Genomic DNA, 24422 nt, shown 5'->3' with positions numbered 1-24422 from the left:
TGGAGAGCGGAGAGCGGAGGACGGAGCTGGGGACTTCTGCCTCAGGCAGGTATACTCTGACCAATCACAGCTTCATCTCTTTTGAGCTGACCCGTGATACGGATGCTCTGATTGGCTACAGCGGAGAAAGCGGAGGGCGGACCGAACAGAAGTATTGCTCATCATATATACCCTCACTCATCATAATGTTTCTGGTCGAACGTGTATCCTGTCTATAAATTGGGCCCTTATTCCTGGCAAGAGCCTCAGCAGATCAACAGACTCTACATATTTCCTCCAAACAATATATCAACCTTCAAACTCCATTCCACTCAGCCACTATGTCTTCTCAGCTTAAGAGCATTGCCATTATCGGGGTATGCCATGGTCCCAACAGAATCAAATGTTATACTGACTAGAAGCAGGCCAGCGGCAACATCGGCCAAATCATCCTCAGAGGCCTCCTCAGCGCCTCAGCATTCAACATCACCGCCCTAACCCGCACCTCCAGCACCGCAACCTTCCCAGCTGCAGTCACCGTGCGCAAGTCTGACTTTTCCAGCGCCGACCTTCAAAATGCCTTCAAGGGACAAGACGCAGTTATCTCCGTCGTTGGAGCTACCGGCTTCGCCGAGCAGAAGAAGTTCGTTGATGCCGCTGTTGCGGCTGGTGTTTCTCGGTTTCTGCCGTCTGAATTCTCGGCTGATTCCTTGAATGAGACGGTCCTTAATTTATTACCTCTCTTTTGGCAGAAGAAAGAGGTTCTTGATTACCTGAAGGAGAAGGAGTCAAAGTCCTTTTCTTGGACCGGTGTTGCTTCTTCGGGGTTGTTTGACTGGGTATGTCTGCTTCTATTGTGGTACCACCAATTCCTAACAATATCTAGGGCATTGCAAATGGCTTCTTCCAGTTTGACATCGCCTCTCGTACCGCAACAATCTGGGATGACGGCAACAAGAAGTTCACTCTCACCAATGAGAAGCAGCTTGGCGACGCTGTGGTCTCCGTCCTGAAACACCCTGAGATTACAGCCAATAAGTACCTCTATATTTCCTCCGTCGAAACCTCTCAGAACAAGATCCTTGCTGCGTTGGAGAAGGCTACGTCCTCCAAGTGGAACTTACAGCACACTACGACAGAGAAAGAGGTTACTGAAGGCTCTAAGAAGCTTCAGGCCGGTGACTTTGAGGGCGCATTGCAGCTTGTTCGGGCTATTCCTTATGGTATCACCCCTGGATTGGACTCGAACTACGCGAAGGACAGGGTGCTCGCGAATGATCTGTTGGGTCTGAGGGAAGAGAGCGTGCAAGAGACTATTCAGGAAGTGGTGGACGAGATCAAGAACAACTAGCTTCTGAAGAGGATAGATGGACTGTAGCTAATGGGGATCACTGGTTCGACTTTCCTTGCGGACTGTTCGTACTTTTCCCGGGGTGCTTCTCAAGTCATGGTGTACCATAGCGGTGCTTGAATATATATTTCGGTCATTTGCAGAAAGTTCAACGGGACGTTGAGTGAGACAACATTGGGCAGCCAATCTTTTAGATCGTGAATATTCGACAGCAATAGATGGGTTGCAATAATGGCGTCGAGTGCTGCAAGTCCACGCTGGCTCTCGGTCCTTGACGGAGGGGGTTCCTGGCTCAGGAAAGAAACCCAGTCATATGGTGCCTGAGGCATAAAGCACGTGGGATATCAACCAGTCAAATTCTCGAAAATCTATGGAACAAAGCTGTTCCGCTCTGGCACAAATGACAACCAGAATAGAAGCCCTTACTAAGAAGGGTTGACCCTTTTTGGTCTAGTGGCAAAATTCGATAACAAACTAGGTACGTTTTGTCGGAGCATGGGTTCTTCCCCTGTCCTTGGGTGCCCGGTCTGCACAGTCTTAGTCAGCATCATAAGTATTTAGCCTAGCTCGGAGGTGCATCCGCCCCTCCTAATACCAGACTCCTTCCCATTTCCCACACGTTTGGACAGTCACGTGACTATACCTTGTATAGCCCCTAGCCCCCGCCCGCAATCAAGCAACTCCCAGTTGATCAGTTCATGTCTGGATACCATTGAGTATTCGCCTGCAGGTAGACTTATTCTCTATTCAGGTAGGGTTACCACTGTCGTGTCTGCCGCGAGAATGAGCAGACCGAGTCTATAATGCCGCGCAGGAGACGAAGGGGAGAGCCGATCCGCAAACTGCATAAACCCGCGGCGGTCAGTCGCACCTGTCCTATATGGAAAACGTCTGGAGCTCATATAGGGAAGCCGTGAGGATGTTGTCTGATCAAAGAGGAAGGAGTGACCCTAACATGGACATCAGTCGCACCTGCCCTCCTAGTATGAATCAACACCACGAACAGTTGAGGAAAGAGCGATGTTGTCCCATTTACTGGACTTAGGAAGGTGGGTTGGTGAGCTTGAGTGTTTACTCTACCACGTAGACCATAAGTTAGCGCTTCCGATTAGGGTCATGTTGTTGTACTACAAAATGCGTTCCATCAGGGACCAGCCTACCTTTTAAAGACCCGAACAAGTCACGATGGTCAGTAGCAATGGTATCACGAAGCATGCAACTAATTTTCAATATCTTATTGAGGGCGGAGTGGATTGATGGAGATTCTTATTGAGACGAATGCATTATGTTCCTTTTATGGTCGCCTTCCGGCTGTGCTTTGGGCATCTTTCATTGTTTTATTTATAGCCCCTGCATCATACATTTCTGCTTTCAAACACGTCTTGCACATTTGACGCACGTTCTATATTCTAGGACTGGGTTTGGCGACTCCTCTGTACCTGCTTTAGTAAGGGTGCTATCGCTGGTCCTTACCGATCCCAGAAGATAAATGTCGCACATATCCTCGCAAATATAGAGCCAGACAAAAGAACAACCAAAGCTAGAACCGGAAGCAAAACGAAATTGTGACACCATGAAGATTATCACTCTGTTGGCTCTCCTCTTGCCAGCTGCGCTGGCTGCTCCTACCCTTGAGACCAGGGTAGCAGAGGTATTCTCTCATCACTACTTACTCCTATACCTGCTACAACCCAATTATTTCCAAGAGCAAATTAACTAATTACCCAATCCTTCATTACAGAAAGACATGATCTGGATGACCTACTACGACACCGACAACTGCAAACCCTCAAACAAACCCCACAAAGGCGGCGTCGTCGAAGGAGTCCACCCAGGCCACAAGAACTTCGGCCAGAACTGCGTGACGGCCGACCACGTCGGGCGGAGTTTCAGGCTGTCAAAGCCACTTAGGGACAATATCCAGTTGGATTTCTCGGTCGCCAAGGATACGGGAAGTAAGGATTATAAGGACAAGAAGAAGTTTTGCTCGATTTGGAAGAAGAGTTTTTTTGCGAAGGATGATTTTAGTGGGTGTGTGAATGTTGGCGACTTTACTTGTTTTAAGGCTTGGGAGAATAAGGGGCTTTCGAAGAAGAAGGGAGGGCATTAGGGGAGACCGTGGGGGGTTGGTTTGGTTGGTGTGATTTTTTTCTTCGTGAACGGATCGTTATTGGGATCCCGTCTGGTCCTGTTACTACCGAGGATGCCTGCCGTAGCTTGCTAAACTTCTTAATCTCTAAGAGATGATAGTTTTCCTCCATCATGCCACGTAGATCTGAATAAGTGAGGTGATAGCCCTGCTTTAGTGATCATCACAAACTGCTAGCAATGGGCAATCCCCCATTCATCTCACGCAGGTAGACCTGTAGCTGACGTTGACTGTCGCCGATAACATCATACCCAAAGTTATGCTCCCAGAATTCCTTGTTATTCGTTGGCACTGCAACTCCCTCGGGCATATATTCCTGCGCCCGCTCTCGGATCCGGAAAGATTGATCTTGCCCGGCGTTGGAAAGTATTTGCATCGCTGAGACGCGCCGTAAACGGATCTTTTCAAATAACCTTAGGCGGTTAATGATCTCAGCTTTGGAGGGGTCGGTTGGCAGGTCTGTGAGAACCTCGCCCAGCGCAGCGGCGTCTTCGATGGCCATTGCACCGCCTTGACCTTGATCTATCAAGAATTAGAAATGGTTGATTACCCCCGAGGATGGATAGTATACGTGGAAGCATGGGGTGAGCTGCATCACCGATTAGGACAAGGCGTCCTTTGCTCATGGTGGGGATAGGCTCGCGGTATAGTAGCGGCCACCGTTTGATGTCCCTTGCCTTTCTATAATCAACGTCAGTAATAAGGATATATCACAACAGGATTGATCAAGAGACCCACCGTATAATAGCGCGGAATGATGGATGAAAGTCGGTGGTTTTTGAGAGGACTTTTTCAACACTTGCTGATCGATCCCAGTCTACAAGCCCAATTAGCGCTTATAGGAATTCTGAGGAGTGAAAAATCACCTTCTCGTTCATGATCATCAGTTCTGTCATCTCTGTAGACAATGACAAAGTTTTGGATCTTGTTGCTGAATTGTGTAAGCAGCGATCTGGTCAAGATGGTTTGTGAAAGGCCTACTCAGAACACGGATACCATGCCACTCTCTTTGAAGTCTCTGGCGTGACGAGAAGCCTCATGAGGCTATCCTTAACTTTCGTCGCCCCACTTGCAATTATATCTGAGGTCTCAGTGTGCGATTGAAGCTCTTCAGTTGACATCAGCCATCTAAAGACCGCCCACCCCGTAGCATGAGCAGGGGTAGGATGGCCAACGACGTGGCTAATGGCAGATGTATGAACCCCGTCCGCCGCGACAACAACATCAGCATGATGCTCAGACTGATCGGACAAGACAATTGATCCAGCTTCGGCATTATAGTCAACGACCCCTGCCTTGAGAACGATTTCAACAGGCTTCCCTTGTCCAGCGGGATCGGTAGCAACCCGCCGCAGCTCGACATGAAGATCAACCCGATGAGCTAGAAGCCAAGAACCACCATATAGTTCCGAAAAATTAGGAAAATCAATTTCCGACTTTATATCCAGTGTCCGCACCGACGCTATAATATGGTGCTGCGCAGCGACCATGCGCGCTCGCTTGGTATCAAATCCCCATTCTGCGAGCACCCGGGAGGCATTCGGGGGGGCATTGATCGCTGCACCGATTTCGTGGAGGAGACTGGACCTCTCGAAGATCTGCAATGTATCAGTGGCTGAAGAGGTCGCTGAGCATTTTGTCGAGCGTGCTCACCTGCACATCGTGGCCCTTGCGACGGAGGGCGATACCCGCTGACAGACCGGCTATTCCTGCGCCGACGATAATGACCTTCATTGTTTCCTTGTCTGTGAGGCGCTCTATCCGATTAAAACTTTCTCTGGCACAGTTTGGAGTGGAGGGGTCAGGTTATCCCTTGTCTTGACCGGAATGCTGATATTCCCAAAGCGGGCAGCGACGAGGAGGGGCGGATGCCGTTTGCGTCAGGTTGGTGTTACATGGCCTCTTAACACTGGATCCTAGTTTGTATGTGTGTTTTATTCATAGGTCTCATATTATCCCTGCTATTGCAGCCTCGGGCACCGAGACTGAGCATCGGATCACGCTGCTCATAGCAACCTATTAGGGTCCTTCACCCACGACCTTCGACACCATGATTAGGAACCAGGGCGTGCATTACATGGTCATCTTCTGTTGATAGTCCTCGGAGAATCATTCTCAAGTGGTTACAAGCTCAGTATGTTCCACTACACTTAGTACCCTTGACTTGATTTCTACCACGTTGGCTTATGCACGAAGATGACGCATGCCCGCCAGCCAATTAGTAATCCTCCTCCCCCGCATTCCTGCATATATTCACCCCTTTTCTGTCTTATTTCTTTCTATTCTCAGTAGCAAACATAGTAAATAACCTGCAAGATAGCAAACAACAAGATGCCTCACGCCGTCGCAAAAGTGGGCGACCATGTCATTGCCGAAACGAATACTTGGGAGACTGTAGAGGGGAATATCTACGTATGTCATCTGCACCCTCCACTTGTTTGGAGCAGCGTTTGCTAAAGAAACATCTAGTTTCCATCCTCCTCAATAAAGGACCAGAGCCTCCTCCAACCGACTGATTTGTCGACTTTCTGCCCGTGGAAGGGTCATGCGTCGTACTGGAATATTACCGTTGATGGTAAGCGGCACCTGCTAGACAATCTAAGTGAGAAAGACTGACTCCTCTAGGAAAAACTATCGAGAACGGCGTGTGGGCTTACAAGGAGCCGTATGATGCCGCTATCAACATCAAGAACCACTTCGCCTTCTGTAAGCTACACTGTGCAAGGTCTTGTCTATATACTAACAATAAAACAGACAAGAACAAGGTTGATATTGTCGAAGAATAGCAACCCTAGTCACATAACCCGCAACCCCCTCTCGAATATAGCAATGAATGACTGAATCAATTACAACTTCACCCCCGAACTCCCTGTAAACCCCCCATCAACAACCAAACATTGCCCAGTAATATACCCAGCACTCTCACTCGCCAGAAACCCAACCGCGCTCGCAACATCATGCGCGCTCCCCATCCTACCCATCGGAACAGGCTGCTCCATAATCTTTCTATACGCCTCCTCCTGCCCATTGACCTTCAAACTCTCTACAAGCGGCGTATATATCAGCCCCGGTGCGACGGCATTCACGCGGATTCCCTTCGGCGCGTACATTACGCCGGTCACGCGCGTGAAGTGAATGACTGCTGCTTTTGCGGTCGAGTATGCGACTTGTGGTTTGCCGATGTAGCGGAGGCCGGCTATGGATGCGTTATTTATGATCACGCCGGATTGCTGTGATTCCATGATGGGGAGGATGATGTGGCAGGCGAGGTAGATGGGTTTCAGGTTTATTTGGATTTGTTTGTCCCATGCTTCCTCGGACATTGAAGCGGGGTCTCCTGTTGCGGTTGCGCCGACGTTGTTGATTAGGATGTCGATTCGACCGTGTTTCTTCAACACTGCATCCGCCACGTTTTGTACGTCTGCGGCGGATGTGACATCTGCTGTCATGATATCGCAGATCCCACCCTCTGATCTTATTCTGCTCGATGTATACCCCGCTGCTTGGAGAGACAGGTCGCACCCGAACACCTTTGCGTCGTTGTGAGCGAGGAATCGTGCGATCGCAGCGCCATTGCCCCAGATGTCTGAGCCCGGGACGCGGGATTGTCCTATGCCCATCACGAGAGCGACTTTGTTCTTTAGGTCGGGATAGGTCGCGAAGGGAGGCATGTTGAGCAGGTGTAGGTTTAGAAGTCAAACAAGAACAGATAAATGAGATTGCGTGAGGCAGAGGTGGAGCGTCAGGTGTGAAGAGTACAAAAACATGATCAAGAATCTATCGCAAGATATTTGTGAAGTAAAGGCCGGAATTCTTTCCGATGTACAAAGGACGCCTACGCGTATATGGCAGTACCAAAAGCTCTGTTTGAGTGGGGATCCGGAGCGTTAACTTGTGCTCCGGTGGTGCAGGTGGGGGGTATGCGTGTCAAGATGCGTAGTTGGACCGGGGGTGGTGGATTTTGAAGGTGCTTGAATCATGCAGAGGCTTGATATGGTGGTCTTTGTTGCATGGACTATGAATATGTTCTTGGAGCCTTTGTAATGCCTACTTGACAGTGTATAAGTAGGTGACCGTCTAGCTGAATCTGGAGATACCCTCCCCTAGGCTGGAATTGTAGGGTTGAGAAGCATAGTGTCATATCTACATGAACTCATGAATACTAGACGTGTCAAAGTGCTGTATCTGCATTTTAGGTATATCTCGCTTTGCCTTTCTATCAAAATATCAAGTCCTGACACAGAATTGTCGCTATCTCCGCATCCTTCGCCAGCGTTGGACTAGAAATGGCAGTCTCTTGCAAAAAGCCCAGCGCAAAAGCACACCAAGCTCGATACCTTGATGGCACAATGTGCTGCAATCGGGAGTGGACGTTTCGTCGGAAACAGTATACTAGAACCAGGTGACCGAATAGCCTACAGTTGTAAGCGCGCCGGAAGGGGAAAGGAGAACTATGAGACTGGGCTTACTGTGAAGAGATCTGGAACTTCAAGGGCATGCAGCTTTTCATAACTGCGAGTACCCGTATAATTGGTTCCCATTGAAACATCTGATCGAATACCTCCGCACACCTGCGCAGTTCAACCTCGGTGGCCTCTTCTGGCCGACTGAGGACCTTGTGTCTTTAATGCATTAGCCTCCTGCTGTAGTAGTGGTAAGAGGCAACATACAATAATGGTCGTCCGAAATGGAACTTGGCTATTATATAGCGGAAGCGAAGCCATGACACAACGAGAATGTTACTCGGTGAATCTGGCAAAGGTGCTAGCTGTGCATCGTCGAATTGCAGAGCTGACGGTAGCTGGTTCCGCCATCGTTCGAGTTGTTGAAAGAGCTCCTCTTCGACCGAAGGCGATGAATATTCACCTGTCGATGATCAGTATGTAACACGTTAGCAGTCGAAGAGAGAACAGACTAGTAGAGAAGATACTAGACTTCGTCCTGGTGAGAAGGATCCTATGAGCGACCTGCGCTAGGAAATGATATTGGAAGAAAGACTCTTCTTCCACCGGTTCCAAATCGATTGGCATGCATGAGGACTGCTTCATCTTCACGAACTTTGGGAGTGGGACTCGTTGACACAGCTCGTCTAGCTGTCCACCAGGGAGCTTGAGTTCTTGGGCTAGGATGGCGTCGAACATGACAGTATTCCAGAAGAGTCGGGACCGCATATCGAGTACCCATTCGTCGCATTGAGAGGGGAGGCTGTGGTCTTAGTACCAAGCTGAGGCTGAAAGATAGAATGGAATGGCTTACTTTTCCCAGAAGACTCGGCAGCAGGTGGCCGCTCTATCGGTCATAGTCCACCAGTCGACCGGTCGTGTGAGCTGTGCGTAGAAGATCCTGTCTATGTTAGTAGCAACGTTCCTAGACTCATAGATCGACGTACCCAGATAAGAGATAATACTGGCAGCTTTGCAGACAATTCTCATTGATCAACCACCCAATCCGCTTCCTGGATTCGTTGAAGAAGACGAGTCCTGGTATACTACCATCGAGCGATTCCTGACTTAGGCTATCTCTCGATAGTCTTCGCTGGCTCTGAGAAGCGTACTGGTTAGCTTCCGTAAGGCCTAGTTTGGACCAGCAACCTAGAGCCATCACAACAAGCACAACGCAGCTTTCAATGTCGTAGCCAAACTCCCCTTGGACTGCTCTTGGAAGGGTATGCCGGTGGAAGAAGGTGCGATCGATGACGGGATACGCTAGGTGAAATGTTGCAAAATACGAATCGCACAACTCCTTCACCAGCGAGATACTGAGATCTCCAAGAAAGTCTGTATTATTTTTTCTTCCTGACTGTGGCCCCATTTGTAGCCGCGGTCTTCTTATCTCGAAGTCGGTTGAGTAATCTGCGCCGTGCCCTGTGAGGATTAACTTGACCGCGTCTGGAAGCATCGGCAGGACCGGCTTCCACAGGATGACTTGGTGAGCACTCCATGGTACAACGGCTGACTGAGGGAAGCTAGGTGCCCTATCAACAAGCGCTAGTGGAGTGGTGTAGCTTGGTGGTTCCTGATGCTCTGAAGAGAAGGGAGTACCAGGGAGGTTCAAAGCCTGCGGTGAGTACCCAGCAGAAGATGGCTTCGTAGATATCGCATCAATCTTTGACTCTAGTCGACCTAGCATACGGAGCAAGGCGTTTGAAGATATCTCGCTGCTGCACTTGTCAGGAGTAATCATGCGCATGGAATGAAAGTGGATCTACCGAGTTTGCTTGCGATGACTGTATACGCATTCAGCCCCAAGTCCCCGACACAACCCACACGGAAACTGCTCGTCACATCGCGTCTTCTTCATACGACAGCGCTCGCAAGCCTGTTATCAACATCCTTTATCAGTCAAAGTTAGCTAACTGCCAAGGTGTCCAAGAAATACCTGTCTAGCGACATCGTGGCGCCGCTTCTTACCCGACGGGTTCAGCTGATTTCGAAGGTCTGGACTCGGACCCAGTTCACCGTTGGCGTTCTGGCTATCGCTAGCCATGAGTGTGATGGATCTGATATGGAGGTCACAAAGACAATGTGCTCGCGTTGGAGAAGGCGGGTTGCCACGGTCTTGGGAAGCGCACACTCTCTCGGAGGGTCCGGGGTTGACATTAGATACGGAGCGCCATACCCCGGGCGGGGGTCTCCACTGAGTACAGGGTTGGTAATTTGGAGAAGCTCTTATGAAGAAGCTCTGGGCCAATGAGTAGCTTGGGGTACGTGGTGCTGGAGTCATATCGGAGACTAGCATGAGCTCCGAATCCTGCGATCGTCCCGTCGGGCACATTCCGTATTTGAGATGGGAGTATCTTTCACGATGTGAAGAAACATTGGATTGTATTCTAATGATGAGGAAATATAGAATACGGATAGGAAGTTACGAAAGTCCAACTTCTGCAGCCTTGATCTGGAGAGCCAAAACCCTAGAATAGTACCGCGATATCGCCAGATTACCTCCCATGAACCACAATCCCTTGTGTCCAGATGGCCTCCAAATTCCTCGCATTTCACTATTTGTATCATATCCCCATACATCACCGACTGAATCAGCCGTCTCATCGCCGAACAGGCGCCTTGTCTGGGTTCGCATGTTCTGGTATCCAGTCGCAAGGATAATCTCATCGGCCTCGAGTTCAGTCCCATCGGCAAAGCGCAGACCACTAGGAAGAACCTGATCAATCTCCACACCCTGCTTGACCTTGATGTGACCATCGACAATAAGCTGACTAGCACCGACATCAATATAGTACCCGCCTCCCCGCTGGAAATACTTGAGCAGAAGCCCAGCGCCATTCGGCCCGTTGTCCACCTTGAAACCGGCTTTCTCGAGACCTTTTAGCGTCGCATCATCATTATTATTCTGCAGCTTGGTGATCCCAATCTGCTGCGTCTTGAGAAGCTCAGCGGGCATACCCCAGAACCATATATCAGCGTCTTCGGTTGGGGGTCCATTTTCATCATACAACCCTGCAAGACCAATATCCGTGATTGACTCGGAAGAAATAACACAGGTCGTGCTCCGTTGAACCATAGTCACATCGTACCCCTTCTCATAAAAGTCTTGCGCGATATCGTGACCCGAGTTGCACGATCCGACGACAACCGCCTTCTTCCCCTTGTGCTCGTGAAGAGCACCCTTAAAGTCTGAACTGTGGCAGAGCCGATCACCCTTGAAACTATCCAGCCCAGCCAGAGGCGGAACGTACTTCTCTCCTGAATGTCCCGTAGCCTGAATGATATGTCTCGGATGAACCGTCTTGGTCGAAACAGTCCCATCCGCACCCCTTGTCTCAAGCGTAACAGTCCATCTCTTCCCATCCCACTTTGGCTCTTTCAAAGTTGTTCTCGTCCAGACATTCAGTTCCAATAGCTTGGCGTATGCCTCGAACCATTCTGCAAGTTTATCCTTTGGCGTGAAGACGGGCCAGTGAGGTGGGAAGGGGACGTACGGCATGTGGTCGTACCAGACGGGGTCGTGCAGGACAAGCTGGTGGTATCGCTGGCGCCAATTATCGCCGATGCGATCGTTCTGGTCGATGATTAGGGCGTCGACGTTCAGCATCTTGAGGCGTGCGGCTGCTGTTAGACCTCCTTGGCCAGCGCCTGCGGTACAGTTAGAAAAGTCCCAGCAAAATAGCCAATAAGCATACCAATTATGAGTACGGCAGGCTCCTTCTCCTCAAACGAAGCATCTGCGACTCGTCTATCCTTCCAATTCTTCCGATCAGGTTTCCCACCATGCTCAACGCCCTTACTGCGCCGTCCATTCATAGGCTCCTCATGGCCCTTTAACTCGGCTAAGGATGTAAAGAAGGTGAAAATCTTCCACTCCCCAGTCTCGTTTGTCAATCTCACAATCCCACGACCAGTTCCAAACTCGAAATTAACCGTAATGAAAAATTGAACGCCATGACAGTTCCCCAGTCCATCCAGCGCGCAGGCGGTCGGACTCCGAAAGTCAGTCGAGCGATCGATTCCGACGCTCAGCGCGCGCGGATGAGAACCAAGATATGAAGCAATGTCCTCCTGGCCTTTGGCTGTGTGAACGTCCCAGTCTAGACAGAGATGATCGCGCCAGTATCCATCGTCCAGGAATAGACCCGCGACAGCCTTGGAGTCGTGCTTGGCGATACCCTCATTGAAACGGGTGATGATGTCCTGCGCGATCTTATGTGCTTCTGCAGACGAGGTTTCCGAGGGTCTCGTCGCAGGGAACCGTCCGAGAGGTAGATTGATAGCCATGATGACTCTTGATCTTGAGCTTGAGCATGAGGGGTAAAGGGGGATAAAGCATTCTTAAGCACGGCATTTCGGAATTCATCCCCGCGCAACCCCGCGTAGGCATGCACGGGCGCCTGGAGACCTTGTCTGGTTGGGTCCTCATGCTGTTCCGGACCTCCTCCGGCTGCTCGAAGTTTATTGGATGCTCCAGATGCACTGCGATGGGGGAGATCCACTGAAAGTCCGGGGTATGAGACGCGACGGATGTTGATCGACGCTACCACTGGATTTTGCTTAAGACGCTGGGTTGTCGTCTGTTCACCGTATGTTTTCATGTTACATATAATCGCCCCATCATGGCTGTTAACGATCACACAGAGTCTGGCATCGACGACAAGAAAAGTTACCATGAGACGGAGGATATTCGGGAGTTAAGCGCGGAGGATGCGCAGGCTGAGAAGAGGTATATTGTCGATCGCCTGAGTCAAGTTCAGTATTGACATTGTCTTCAGGCTCGTGAGGAAAATAGACAGGCGGTTAATCCTACCAACAGCAATCATTTACCTACTATGCTATCTCGACCGATCGAACGTTGGTATGGAGCCCTAACTGATAGATGATCACTCAACTAATGTTTTCAGGAAATGCGAAGATCATGAACTCGACAACAAACGACACACTAATGGAAACAAACAACGTCGCCGACCACCAATACACAATAGCAATGATGGTCTTCCTAGTCGCATACTCCATCTTCGAAGCACCAAGCAACCTCGCCCTTAAATTATTTCAACCGCATCGATGGCTTGGTTTCCTGGTCGTGGCCTTTGGGGCTTTCTGCACAGGGATCGGCTTCACGCATACGTTCTCTGAATTGGCGGCACTGAGGTTCTTCCTTGGGGCTGCGGAAGCGGGTGTTTTTCCTGGTATGTGCATGGAGCCTTCAGGAATGCTATCCATCCTAACTAGAGCAGGGATGGTGTTTTACTTTACTTTCTGGTATAAGCCTGGCGAGCGGGCGATTCGCATTGGGATCTTCTTGTGCAGTGCCACCCTTTCTGGTGCGTTTGGAGGGTAAGCCTATCCCTGTCAGTTTAATGTTGGCGATATTAATTTTATAGTGCGATCGCATATGGTGTCGGCCATCTGAATGGGAGTCATGGTCTCGAAGGCTGGAGGTGGTTATTTATCATTGAGGGCGTACCGAGCAGTAAGTCTCTATACGATCAGCCAAAGTTATTTTACTTATAATCGTTTGCAGTCGCCGTCGGCCTTCTCTGCTTTTTCTTCCTTCCAAGCTACCCCGAGAATGCTGGATGGTTGACGGCCGAAGAGAAGGAACTACAAGCTCGCCGTTTGGGAGCCAACCGTTCCTCAGGGTGTGCCATCCTCATGCTCTTACTAAAGAAAACTACTAATGATCATCAGGGATGACAAGATCAACTGGCCAGACGCGAAAGAAGCTCTTTGCTCCATTCCGCTCTACGTGCATTACCTGTCCTACTTGACCATCGGCACTGGTGTAGCATCTCTAGCATACTTTGCCCCAACCATCATCGAAGGACTTGGATACAGCGATCTCCAAGCACAACTCTTCACAGTGCCACCTTATGGAATCGCCTACCCAATCACCCTCCTCATTGCATGGCTCTCCGACCGCTTCAAAACCCGCGGTGTCTTTGCAACGTGCTGCTGTACTATGGCTTCCATAGCGTTCATCATCCAAGGTAGTTCAGTCCTAACCCTCCTCCCATTGATTCATACTAACATTACGTAGCCGCCCTCCCAGCAGACGCCTTCATAGCCCGCTACGCCTTCCTCGTAATCGCCACAATAAGCGTCTTCGGCGGCCTGCCCTCCATAAACGCCTGGGTCGGCGACAACGTGCGAAACACAACAGCCAGTTCACTCGCAATTGCGTTGAACATAGCGTTCTCTGGGCCTGGACAAATCATCGGTGTCTGGATTTACCGATCGCAAGATGCACCTGCTTACCGGTTAGGACATGGGGTTAATGCGGCCATGGCTGCTATTGCGGCGAGTTTGAGTTTGGGGTTGACGCTTTATTATCGAAGGTTAAATCGGAAGGTCGAAGGGACTGCGGAGAGGAAGTGGATTGCATAGGGCATAATATCCTGTTCGCTCCTAGTAGAGGGCAGGTATATAAGCGCAGGCAGGTGCGATGGGGTGGTCCTTCCTGTTCTGCATCTGAATACTCAGGAAAGGCAGGTGTTTTGGGTCGTGCCTTCCCAACTTGTTTCATTATTCTAGAGCTCAAACAAGGCAGGTGCGATGGGTTGCAGTGTTCCTTCCTGGTCTGTGACCAGCTTCACAAGGCAGGTGCGTACCTGGTCGCGCCTTCCAATTCGTCCGATGTAGTGATAGACAAGCCAGGAAGGTACGATGGACGCCGGGCACGATACCGTACCTCAGGCCCTTGACTTGTTATCTAATATAGTGGGCGTTGCCTAGCCTCGTTAAATCTAAAATATAAAGTATCTAAACATCATACTCAACATCCTCAACGCTCGGAACCCGATTAACCCTCATCCCAAAGAACTCGGCTACCAACTTCACACACTCGCAAATAACCTCAACCTGCTCCTTCGGTACCCCAATTTGCCCAGTCGAATTTGCCAATGTGTCTCAAGCTTCAGATGCTCGATCATGATACCCGGAAGAACAACAAGTTGAGTATCTAGGCCATCCAGGACTTGCCGATTAGATAGGCAGAACCCATAAGTAATCTCGCGACTCATCCAAGCGAAATCTCAGTGTGCATCGAAGAGGCCGAATGTATCACTTGCATTTCGGGCGTAGATCTTCTTATACCACCCCATCGCTCTTTCATGGTTTGCGCGGGTGTTTGCTTCAGGATCCAGGTCCGCAGAGTAAGTGTGGGAGAATTTTGTATAGGAAAAGGGTCAAGAATTAGGAAATCATTAACCAGAATTCCTCATTACACTACACTAATGGCCTTACGACAATGGAAGATCTACAACCGGCCGGGGAATTCTCACCAAAGTCCGGGATACAACAGTTTTGGTATGGCAATGTTGGGGTTCTGGGACTAGTCCTAACCCACCAATTGGTGTATACCTTAACCTCGGCGTATCAGTGCGGAGTAAATTGAAACTCAGGAGTCAAAGCCACTTGACCCCTGTCAGCATTTATTAACTCACTTTGCACGCGATCTGGTGGTGATGCAAGCCCTGCAAAACACATCATCATGCATAGTGCGGGGTATATCCGGAGGGGGTCCGGCCTCCGGATTTCCTCTCTCCATACTCCAAGGACTTGGAGTCAAACGCGTATCAGCGGAATGAATCCGTTATGTGCAAGTCATATGCTTTGACCGTTGAACGTTACTGTTATCAGTCTACCGTAGCGTCAGCAGTACTCATCACCAAGGGGTTCGAGAATCGGCTTCCTGGAGGCTGGTCGACAACTAACTTTGCCTGTTCGAACGGCCTGGTTCTTCTCAATTGAATCCAACATGGCGACTGGCCAGTCAGAGAACTTCGGTCAACTCTCGGGGAAGACTGTCATTATCACTGGCGGTGCAGGTGGCATCGGCGCAGCAACAGCAAAAATCTTCAACAGCCATGGCGCGAACGTCGTGATCGCGGATGTCCCCAATGCCAAAGGGCTAGCCGAGAAGGTCATCGCTAATTTTCCACATCCCGCTAATGCCATATTTACACCGGTCGACATCCTCAATTGGGAGCAAATGCTGGCTTTGTTCCGCCAGACGATAGAGCGGTTCGGGGCCATCGACACCGTCATTGCGAACGCGGGGATTATGGAGAAGACGGAGACCCTTGATATCGAAAGTACAGATGAGAAGGAAGACCTACTTGAGTCTACGGGGGCGTTCAATGTTATTGATGTTAATGTTAAGGGGACACTGAATAGTAAGTCAAGATACGCTCAGCTTCAACCTAAAACTAAGGATCCTATATAGCTCTGCGCCTCGCAATGCACCACATGAAACAACCCTCGAATCAAGCCTCCAGTCGAAAGTCCATTGTCCTGGTCGCCTCAACATCAGGCTACATGGGCGGCACTGGCGTATCCGCATACGTCTCCTCCAAGCACGCGATAATCGGCCTCCTGCGCAGCTCGCATAAGACAGCGGAGAAGCACGGGATTACAGTCACGGGTGTGGCACCATTCTTCACATATACGAATATTACGGCTAAGGCTGGGAAGCAGTGGCAGGCCGATGGGCTGCAGCCGAATAAGACGGAGGATGTGGGCCAGGAGATTGTGAGGGCCTCGGTTCGGGGTGAGAGTGGGGGTTGTACTTTGGTATGTTTCCCCCCGCTCGTATTTAGGTGTGTTGAATATGAGTGTATGGTAGCTGACTATTCCATATTGGAAGGTCGCTGGAAAGTTCCGCAGGGAGATGGAATCGAGTCGCGCTCAGGTCATGCCGCAGTGGTTAGGAAAAGACGTCTTTGATTTCTTTCAGAATGCGTTTCGAATTATCTCTGGGAGTGGGGGGTATAATCTTCCCAAAGCGAGTTCAAAGATATGATGAATTCGGCTCGTAGAGTGGATGATTGTCTTATTTTCGTGCAGTGGATATGGTGATGGGAGAAATTCAGTACGTCGATGCTAGTGAGAATGCCAGTCTTTTTGTCCAAGAAGAGGAGTACAGTTTCGTTGCTTTATTTACTTCCATTACTCTCCCAGAGTGGGTTAATCATGCTCTCAATCCTCAAATGTTAGGTTATATAACATGCACGCTCATCACACAGTTTTATTGTCTGCACCTAGACACGAGCCCCGTGCTTTCCTCAATCGTCCTTAATCTCCCGAAGTTGGTAGCAAGTAATCGGTCCCGGCATCATGCATTGATTTCGCTTCATGTCACTCTTGGTGTAAGACTTTACAATCTTCTTGCAGCCATCCTGCAGAACCTCCTCGGTAGCGTCCTCCCAGTGGTCAAGGTCATCAGTAACAGAAACATCAAGCTGCCAGCCCTCCGGTAAGCCCTCTGGGAGCTGAAAGCTCCTATTGATGCGGCCTACCATGACGAGAGCGCCAGAACCGAGGTTAGAGAAACCGCTTCTGCCACCGTAGCATGCCTTGCTGCTGTGGAATGTCAATGCTCGTTCGAGCTCCTTCTGTTTAGTGTTGTTAACTCATTGCACCCATAGAGACGGGGCTGAATTGGGTAGGTAGACTTACGCGTGCGTCGAGGTCGGCGGGGGCTGCCAGCGCAGCTGGCAGGAGGAGGGTAGACACGGTCAAGAAGGTTGTCAGTTGCTTGAACATCATTTTTGCGTCGGTTATTCGTGTTCTTGACTGATATAGAATCTTGGATCTTGGAATCTTGTGTATACTTTTACTTACAGCTGCTGGCATCCCAGATCTACTTATGTAGTGGCGACAAAGAAGTATCGGACGGCGTGTGTGAGTAGCGAGCTCCGACGGTTGATAAAGGCGTGCGTCAAGCCTCAAAGACCTTGTGAAACACCATCGAGTGTAACGTATAGACTAAAATTGGGACAATGAAAGACATCATGGACACATTTAAAAAGCAAACTAAAATTTTATCAAACTAACAGGGTCTCGTATCTTCGACGCTGAATGAGACTCCACTAAACCCTGTCTCCAAGTAGAAAGAGCTATACTATACCCTGATGCCCTGAGGTCGGCGGACGTGACACTCCTATCAATGGTCTGGACTCTCTTAATTCAACTATTATTCCTTCAGCTTGGCCAATTGTAACAATATGTCCATGTGCGTCTCCAGTAGTCTGCAGGTGATTACTCTACGTAGCTATACATCAGATGACCTGTCGACCCTATTGAGGACTCGGTATCTACTGATTCAGCGATCATTCCTTTACCTTGGCCGATTGGAACAATATGTTCATTTGCGTCCCTAGCAGTGTAAGGATGATTGCTCTAGCTCTTCGTCAGATGACCCGTTGGTCCTATCCAGGCCCTGGTCCCTACTCATACGGCGAATACTCCTCGAGCTTGACCGATGCTAACAAAATATCCACTTCCATCACTAACAACGCATTATCAATTTCTCTAACTATCATTACCTTTCAAGCCCCTATTCCTCCAAACCCAAAAACAAGTAACAGGCCCAGTATCAAAACACCTCGTCACCTCATCATCCGCAAAGTAACTATGTTTCCAAACTTCGCACGCAGAATTATACGATTCAAGTGTATCACCCCAGTGCTCAAGGTTATCTGTCACGGAGACATCGAGCTGTACATCCCCAGGCAACCGGCGCGACAGGTTATAGCTTCTCGATACTATGTCCACGATTTGGGACAGGTGCGATTCATCTAGATCGGGTACCGAGGTCGATGTCGACTTCTGCGGCGTCGCCTTTGCAGTTGGCTTTTGTGTAGGATGCTATGTGGGTTTTTCGACCTGCAGTGCTTAAGTGTTAGTTGGCGCCTTGACTAGGGCAAGTGGGTATGACTTACATGACGAACAGGGGTAGCAGCTGCCAGAGCTGCTGAAGTCAGGCACATTATGGCTAGCTGGATTTGTAACTTTTTTGAACTTCATGTCTTCATTATTGCTACGGCTGAAGTCTTGTGTTGTCTTTAGCTGCAGCTGCGAGGGCTCAAAATTATTAATTGCCGATGACAAACACAAAGCAGGTCGTATGGGGCCGACGCCTGGAGGGCCTGAAAGGATATGCATTAAAACGAAAGAGTATGTAAAACACGAAGAAGCACCAAGGACCTATTCCAGCGTGAGTGAGATACTCGACACCCCTTCCTTGACACGAAATGCATTTTCGTCCACCATTTCCAGATCACTTGATCTGATCCTTCTATTTACCACCCGGACGTTTATCGGTGTAGCAATTTCTCCCTGGGTCAGTGTAAGGGTGATATCCTCACCAGTATCGTAGATCCTAACGGCAAGTCTGCTTGTTCCAGGGGCTTCATAATCCGCAATCTGAGCTATCGTATCCATGCTCTTCGTGAAGTTTACCAAGAGCTCGGCCTCTTTAGTCCAGTCGTATACGACACTTCCAAGGTCTTCACTGGTGCACCGAAATATAGCGGATCCAGGGCGCAGCAGTACGGGGAGCGAGAAGAAACCATGCTCCTCCGTGACATATCGGCCACCCGACCGCATCTTACCGTCTAGTATGCCGTACCAGTCTCCTTCAGGGATGTAATACTGGACTCTTCCGTGCGCATTGAACACTGGTGCAACGAGTAGGCTGTTGCCGAGGAAGTACTGTGTGTCCAAGTGCCAGGCAATCGGGTCATCAGGATACTCCAGGAAACATGCGCGCAGCATGGGAACACCCGACTTGTGCGTTTCAATGGCGCTCGAGTAGAGATAGGGCATAAGTGAATGCTTGAAGTTCACAAAATGTTCAAGTACTCTGTCCGCCTCTCCGGTGTCGTCGATGAGCCAGGGTACCCTGAAGCTACCACTGCCGTGTAGCCTTGAGTGACTCGAAAAGAGCCCAAATGCAATCCAACGCTTAAACAGCGCCGGATCAGGCTTTCCCTCGAAGCCACCAATATCATGAGCCCAGTAACCGAAGCCACAAAGAGCGAGGCTTAGCCCTCCACGGAGTGTCTCGGCCATGGCTTCAAAGGTGCTGTATGGGTCTCCGCCCCAATGCACAGGGAAGCGCTGGCATCCAGCTGTTGCAGAGCGCGCGAATAGCGCCGCGTTGTGGGGGCCGAAATTCTTCTCAAGAATCTCAAATGTTACTTTGTTGTAGAGGAAAGCATAGTAGTTATGCATTTTCTCGGGACTGGACCCGTCGAAGTACACGATATCTCCTGTGGGAATGCGCTCGCCGAAGTCGGTCTATTATTCATGTTAGTCAACTATTAAGGCCCGGTCACTTGATAGAGAAACGTACTTTGAATGAGTCGACACCCATATTGATCAGCGATTGTAGTTTGGCTTGGTACCACCTACAGGCGTCAGGATTGGTAAAGTCCACAAAGCCCATTCCAGCTTGCTATAGTAGCGTCATTAGCTAAAGTATGCAGATAGGCCGATGGGATTCTAACCCAAAAGTCATACTGCCAGACACTTCCGTCTGTTCTCTTTAGTAAATAACCGTTGTCCGCGGCCTCGTCGAATATGGAGCTTTCCTGTGCGATATAGGGGTTGATCCATACGCAGACCTATTTCCGTGAGCACAGTCTCGTTCGCCGCGTAATTGAAAAATACTCACAAGGATACCTCGTTTCTTGATCCTCTCCAACTGTCCTTTCGCATCGGGGAAGTAATCCTTATCAAACTCATAATCACACCACTTAAAGCCTGGCATCCAGAAACAATCAAAGTGAAAGACACTAACAGGAATGTCGCGCTCCGCCATTCCATCCAGGAAAGATGTGACAGTCCCTTCGTTGTACTCAGTCGTGAAACTGGTGCTGAGCCACAGCCCAAATGTCCATGCCGGTGGGAGGGCCGGTTTTCCTGTGATGGTTGTATAGCGTTCGATGATCGATTTTGGTTCTGGGCCGTAAATCAGATACATGGCTAGCAATTCTCCCGGCACAGCGATATTGATACGAGTGGTGCGCTCAGACTGAATCTCGAAGCTGATGAAATTGGAAGTGGGAATGAAAACACCGTATCCGGCAGAGGTTATGACGAAAGGAATGTTTTTGTATGTCAATTCTGAGCCAGTGCCGCCGTCTTCATTCCATATTTCGATGCTCTTCGAGGATTAGCTTTCTCGTGTCGCAAATCATATGAGACCATACTTGTCCGTTCTTTGCAAAAGGACCGAATCGCTCACCAAGACCATAAACCTTGTCGCCGACTCCGAGCTGCAGCTGGTATGTCACCCATCGTTGACCCTTGTTCGGATCAATATAATTAGCCCGCGGATGCAGGGCAGTCGTACCCTGTTTGGCATAGCCCACTGAGCGCCAACCGAGTCTCGTAAGAAGCTTGCCACCCGCCTGGAAGCTGATGTCGAATGACTTCGGGCGAGTGTCGACAGTGGCAGTCACAGTCCCTTCCTCAAGCACGAGGTTTTCTGCTGTTTTTGACGTATGGACTGAAGATACACGGTTTGGCTTGCCATCAGGAAACAGTTCGAAATGAGGTCCTTGAGTGACACTTTTCTGTCTTTTCCAGTGCGTTGATGACAGGTATATCACATTGTCAGTCGGGGAACTCAGATCATGGGTCAAGGTTGGGTTGTTGAGCGTATCCCCTCTGTGATTGATAGGCTTCGATGACTGTAAAAATGTTAGATAGCATAGCGGACTGCTAACGGTATGTCTAGTGTCTTGTATTCATACAGTGACAAAGTGCAGTTCATCGCCGCGAGTCTCGGCTACGACAGTCTCAACTGCCCAGTCGATAAGGGTTTCTGGAGCTGGATGCCAACACCCGTGCGAGAACTTTACCATCCTGTCGGCTCGATATGTCTCCAAACATTAATGTTAGACTTGAAAATCCTCGGATGCGCCCGTACCCAAGAAATAGCTATTGAAGCTGGTACTCCCTCGCTTCCCCCGGAATGCTGCACTCGGTAACCCGGGCTATTTAGGCGCCGGGTATATTTATCCATGGAAGTCATAATATGTCCATCCAGTAATATTGGCAAAAGGATTGTCAGCCGTTGTTTTCTCCAAGACCTTTGTTTCTAGCGTCTGGGCAAGCACCCCCACGCTGGGGTTACCCTCGGCTTGCACTCCGGGGTCTGGGGTGCAGCCTATCGTACGATCTAATCAGACGATCGAGGAGGTCAATGGAGTAAGTAAGCCTTGGACTCTCCAGCTTTCACTATCTTGCTATCAACCAGTAGCCTTGCAAGGAGAAGATGGTTTTAGCCTGTGGTTTTACCGGAGGACGCTGCCAGAGAAGGACCGTTCTGGGATAACAGGGGCAGTCGCTCTTCACAACCTTATACTCAGGGTATAAAGAAGGTTTGAATTCCCTACAAAGATTCCAAGTCTAGCGTTGGAAGAAATCAAATTCATTAACAGTGGAAATATGGCCTCGGATCACCTCAGCATCAACGCCTATACATGGGCTTGCGGTTTATTTGCCGCTGTAGGTAAACCTGCAAAACTGGTACATTGGTGTTGTCACTGACTCTCCTGCAGGTCGGCTCACTGCTGTACGGTATCGACTCTGGCATTGTCTAGACAGTCATTGCACAGCCCGAGTTTCTGGAATACTTCGATTCCTTTACACGTAAGATGCCCTTTGCGATACGAAGAAACCATCTGACAGCCTTTAGCAAGTATCAAGGGAGCCGTTGTTAGTACCTTCGGAGCAGGAACCGTCTTCGGCGTCTTTTTCGCAGGGTGGTGTGCGGACGCTCTTGGTCGCAAGAAGACAATCCTGATCGGCGCTGTCATTGCTCTGATTGCTGGGATAATCCAAGCCGCGACAGTGCACGTTGGCATGTTGATCGCCGGGCGGATTGTCGGAGGGTTTGCCGTTGGTATCATGAGTACGTCCTTGATCTTTCTATCAGGCTGTTTCTGACCGGTAAGATATGACGATTCCGATATACAATTCTGAAATTGCGCCGTCACATAAACGTGGGCTTATTGCGGGTCTGCACGCTCAGTTCGTCGGATTCGGATTTGCCATGGCCAACGTAAGTCTTTGGTGCCTCTTTCCCTACATCCTGCTAATGAACGGTGCAGTGGGTGGGCTTTGGTTGTTCATACGCAACTGGAGAATTCCAATGGCGCTTCCCTCTTGCCTTTCGTACGAGAGCCCCCTCGGTGTCTTCCCTCCCTATTTCTAACAATACTACAGAATGTGCCCCCGCCCTAGTAATGTTGATCGGCATCTTCTGGCTCCCATACTCTCCTCGCTGGCTCCTTGAGCAAGAACGTGACGATGAGGCTCTCGCGGTCATTCGACGTCTCCATGGGAGGGCTGATGAGGATAATGCTTCCGTGAGAGCCGAATTCCATCAGATGCGCGAGCAGCTACGCTTTGAAAAGAGTCAATATGTTGCTGGCTGGGCGGACCTCTTTAATCGACCCAGCAACCGCAAACGCCTTATCTTGGCCGTTCTGGTTCAGGCCTTTACTCAACTAAGTGGTATTAATGTCATAAACTACTATCAAACCGACCTGTACAAAGGGCTTGGTATGCAAGGGCACAATGTGACTCTGCTTGCTGGGTAAACCCCCTTCCTCCGCCGCATAGTACAGATAGGGCTAACGCAGCTTAGAATATACGGTCTGGTCGGCCCCCTAGCCAACTTGGTCTGCCTCTACTACGTCGACACATGGGGCCGCAGGAAGACACTATGGATCACAGGCATTGCCATGACGCTTGATATGGCCCTAGTCATGGGTCTCTCGGGAGGTTTCCAAAGCAGCGACAATACGGTCGCCAAAGGGTTTACCATTGCTTTTATCTTTTGCTTCTCCATGATGCATGTATCCAGGCCCCGTCATAGCAGCATTGGCTAACGAGACTAGATACTCCCTCGGATACAACTCGATCCACTACATCTACGTCCCCGAGATCATGTCGATGGCCATTCGCGCGAAGGGATCCTCGATATCAGTTGTTTGCAATGTCTTGATCAACATCATCTTCAATCAAGTCTCACCCGTGGCATTTGACAACGTGGGTTACCGATATTATTCGCTTTTCATCTGCACGAATATTGTTGGAGCAATCGTCGTCTTCTTATACTTTCCCGAGACGAAGGGCAAGACGTTGGAGGAAATTGGACAAATCTTTGGCGACGACGTCGTTGTTGCCGATCTTCAGCAAGTGCGAGAGAAGATCGAGGCGACTGACGTCGAGATGATCGAACGAGTGGAGCAAAAATAGCCAAAGCGTTTTAGAAGCAATCTATACCTTGGTGGATATTTGTTATCCTGCCCTACCCTGCAAGCTCTCATTTGCATATCACCTAGACGCACTGCCGCATACTGCACGCAACAAAAGTACTACGTTCTTTCTCCAGTATCTCCGGCACAGCCACCATGTTGCACTTCTTGACAGCCAATTAATGGCTGGACCTGACAGCTTGATCGGCTTCGACCATGGAGTCGGGATCCTGTGCCTTGTCAGATTTCAACCGCCAGTGCCGCTTCTAAATTTTTATGGCGCCCCGATGCCGATTGCTGTCCGGAACTGTCTTAGTCTGGAGCGCGACAGGGCTGTCATGGCGACATTCGCTCTTATATGAGACCTTCGCTCCCACGGCGCGGGCTTGAAATTTTATCGATATGCTTGGGTAGACCCTTTTCATTTCGCAGGATCATAT

General features: G+C 49.7%; 12 protein-coding genes across 12 annotated transcripts; 6 read left to right on the top strand and 6 right to left on the bottom strand.

Moving 5' to 3' along the window:
* Positions 1-320: 320 nt before the first annotated feature.
* Positions 321-1399, top strand: BDV14DRAFT_211890 (aromatic alcohol reductase; the record flags this gene model as incomplete). The annotated part of the gene is made up of 3 exons (XM_073776198.1): positions 321-356; positions 405-818; positions 866-1399. 3 exons carry the CDS (start codon positions 321-323, stop codon positions 1328-1330), a joined length of 915 nt encoding a protein of 304 aa, XP_073623082.1. The 3' UTR covers positions 1331-1399.
* Positions 1400-2903: 1504 nt separating this feature from the next.
* Positions 2904-3440, top strand: BDV14DRAFT_205046 (uncharacterized protein; the record flags this gene model as incomplete). The annotated part of the gene is made up of 2 exons (XM_073774653.1): positions 2904-2981; positions 3072-3440. The coding sequence occupies 2 exons, from the start codon at positions 2904-2906 to the stop codon at positions 3438-3440; spliced, it is 447 nt and encodes a 148-aa protein (XP_073623081.1).
* Positions 3441-3642: 202 nt separating this feature from the next.
* On the bottom strand, positions 3643-5213 carry BDV14DRAFT_205045 (putative salicylate hydroxylase; the record flags this gene model as incomplete). The annotated part of the gene is made up of 6 exons (XM_073774652.1): positions 3643-4001; positions 4051-4160; positions 4218-4296; positions 4346-4410; positions 4461-5077; positions 5133-5213. The coding sequence occupies 6 exons, from the start codon at positions 5211-5213 to the stop codon at positions 3643-3645; spliced, it is 1311 nt and encodes a 436-aa protein (XP_073623080.1).
* Positions 5214-5771: 558 nt separating this feature from the next.
* Positions 5772-6332, top strand: BDV14DRAFT_149319 (DUF427 domain-containing protein). Its single transcript, XM_073766528.1, has 4 exons — positions 5772-5891; positions 5949-6054; positions 6105-6185; positions 6234-6332. Exons 1-4 carry the CDS (start codon positions 5811-5813, stop codon positions 6263-6265), a joined length of 300 nt encoding a protein of 99 aa, XP_073623079.1. The 5' UTR covers positions 5772-5810; the 3' UTR covers positions 6266-6332.
* BDV14DRAFT_211886 (SDR family NAD(P)-dependent oxidoreductase) lies at positions 6326-7150 on the bottom strand (the record flags this gene model as incomplete). Its single annotated transcript, XM_073776197.1, has 1 exon — positions 6326-7150. One exon carries the CDS (start codon positions 7148-7150, stop codon positions 6326-6328), a length of 825 nt encoding a protein of 274 aa, XP_073623078.1.
* Positions 7151-7944: 794 nt separating this feature from the next.
* BDV14DRAFT_205042 (Zn(II)2Cys6 transcription factor) lies at positions 7945-9965 on the bottom strand (the record flags this gene model as incomplete). Its single annotated transcript, XM_073774651.1, has 7 exons — positions 7945-8101; positions 8150-8345; positions 8395-8684; positions 8736-8822; positions 8869-9639; positions 9688-9797; positions 9858-9965. 7 exons carry the CDS (start codon positions 9963-9965, stop codon positions 7945-7947), a joined length of 1719 nt encoding a protein of 572 aa, XP_073623077.1.
* Positions 9966-10343: 378 nt separating this feature from the next.
* On the bottom strand, positions 10344-12209 carry BDV14DRAFT_211884 (flavin-containing monooxygenase; the record flags this gene model as incomplete). Its single annotated transcript, XM_073776196.1, has 2 exons — positions 10344-11569; positions 11617-12209. Coding segments are annotated over 2 exons (1819 nt in total), but the record flags the coding sequence as incomplete, so codon positions are not given.
* A 334-nt stretch (positions 12210-12543) lies between these two features.
* BDV14DRAFT_193243 (major facilitator superfamily domain-containing protein) lies at positions 12544-14311 on the top strand (the record flags this gene model as incomplete). The annotated part of the gene is made up of 8 exons (XM_073771747.1): positions 12544-12650; positions 12700-12782; positions 12829-13113; positions 13162-13261; positions 13309-13397; positions 13449-13566; positions 13616-13914; positions 13965-14311. 8 exons carry the CDS (start codon positions 12544-12546, stop codon positions 14309-14311), a joined length of 1428 nt encoding a protein of 475 aa, XP_073623075.1.
* A 1260-nt stretch (positions 14312-15571) lies between these two features.
* On the top strand, positions 15572-16727 carry BDV14DRAFT_211882 (uncharacterized protein; the record flags this gene model as incomplete). Its single annotated transcript, XM_073776195.1, has 3 exons — positions 15572-16101; positions 16152-16498; positions 16572-16727. Exons 1-3 carry the CDS (start codon positions 15684-15686, stop codon positions 16725-16727), a joined length of 921 nt encoding a protein of 306 aa, XP_073623074.1. The 5' UTR covers positions 15572-15683.
* Positions 16728-16989: 262 nt separating this feature from the next.
* Positions 16990-17473, bottom strand: BDV14DRAFT_205038 (uncharacterized protein; the record flags this gene model as incomplete). The annotated part of the gene is made up of 2 exons (XM_073774650.1): positions 16990-17319; positions 17384-17473. The coding sequence occupies 2 exons, from the start codon at positions 17471-17473 to the stop codon at positions 16990-16992; spliced, it is 420 nt and encodes a 139-aa protein (XP_073623073.1).
* Positions 17474-18913: 1440 nt separating this feature from the next.
* Positions 18914-21579, bottom strand: BDV14DRAFT_211880 (glycosyl hydrolases family 31-domain-containing protein; the record flags this gene model as incomplete). Its single annotated transcript, XM_073776194.1, has 6 exons — positions 18914-20008; positions 20064-20165; positions 20218-20334; positions 20385-20876; positions 20923-21405; positions 21469-21579. The coding sequence occupies 6 exons, from the start codon at positions 21577-21579 to the stop codon at positions 18914-18916; spliced, it is 2400 nt and encodes a 799-aa protein (XP_073623072.1).
* Positions 21580-22165: 586 nt separating this feature from the next.
* Positions 22166-23983, top strand: BDV14DRAFT_193240 (sugar porter family MFS transporter; the record flags this gene model as incomplete). Its single annotated transcript, XM_073771746.1, has 8 exons — positions 22166-22225; positions 22321-22369; positions 22416-22631; positions 22675-22781; positions 22831-22894; positions 22946-23318; positions 23370-23580; positions 23618-23983. The coding sequence occupies 8 exons, from the start codon at positions 22166-22168 to the stop codon at positions 23981-23983; spliced, it is 1446 nt and encodes a 481-aa protein (XP_073623071.1).
* Positions 23984-24422: the final 439 nt, after the last annotated feature.

Source organism: Aspergillus stella-maris, assembly GCF_047715825.1.
Source record: "Aspergillus stella-maris strain CBS 113639 unplaced genomic scaffold BDV14scaffold_86, whole genome shotgun sequence".
In the NCBI taxonomy this organism is placed as follows: domain Eukaryota; kingdom Fungi; phylum Ascomycota; class Eurotiomycetes; order Eurotiales; family Aspergillaceae; genus Aspergillus; species Aspergillus stella-maris.
This window is presented reverse-complemented; position numbering and strand designations above follow the sequence as displayed.

Excerpts from the sequence above, each read along its gene's own strand:
- BDV14DRAFT_149319 (XM_073766528.1), top strand. The coding sequence starts at position 5,811 with ATGCCTCACGCCGTCGCAAAAGTGGGCGACCATGTCATTGCCGAAACG. Across the intron at positions 6,055-6,104 it reads CTGGAATATTACCGTTGATG|GAAAAACTATCGAGAACGGC; the intron begins GTAAGCGGCACC and ends TGACTCCTCTAG. Across the intron at positions 6,186-6,233 it reads CAAGAACCACTTCGCCTTCT|ACAAGAACAAGGTTGATATT; the intron begins GTAAGCTACACT and ends ACAATAAAACAG.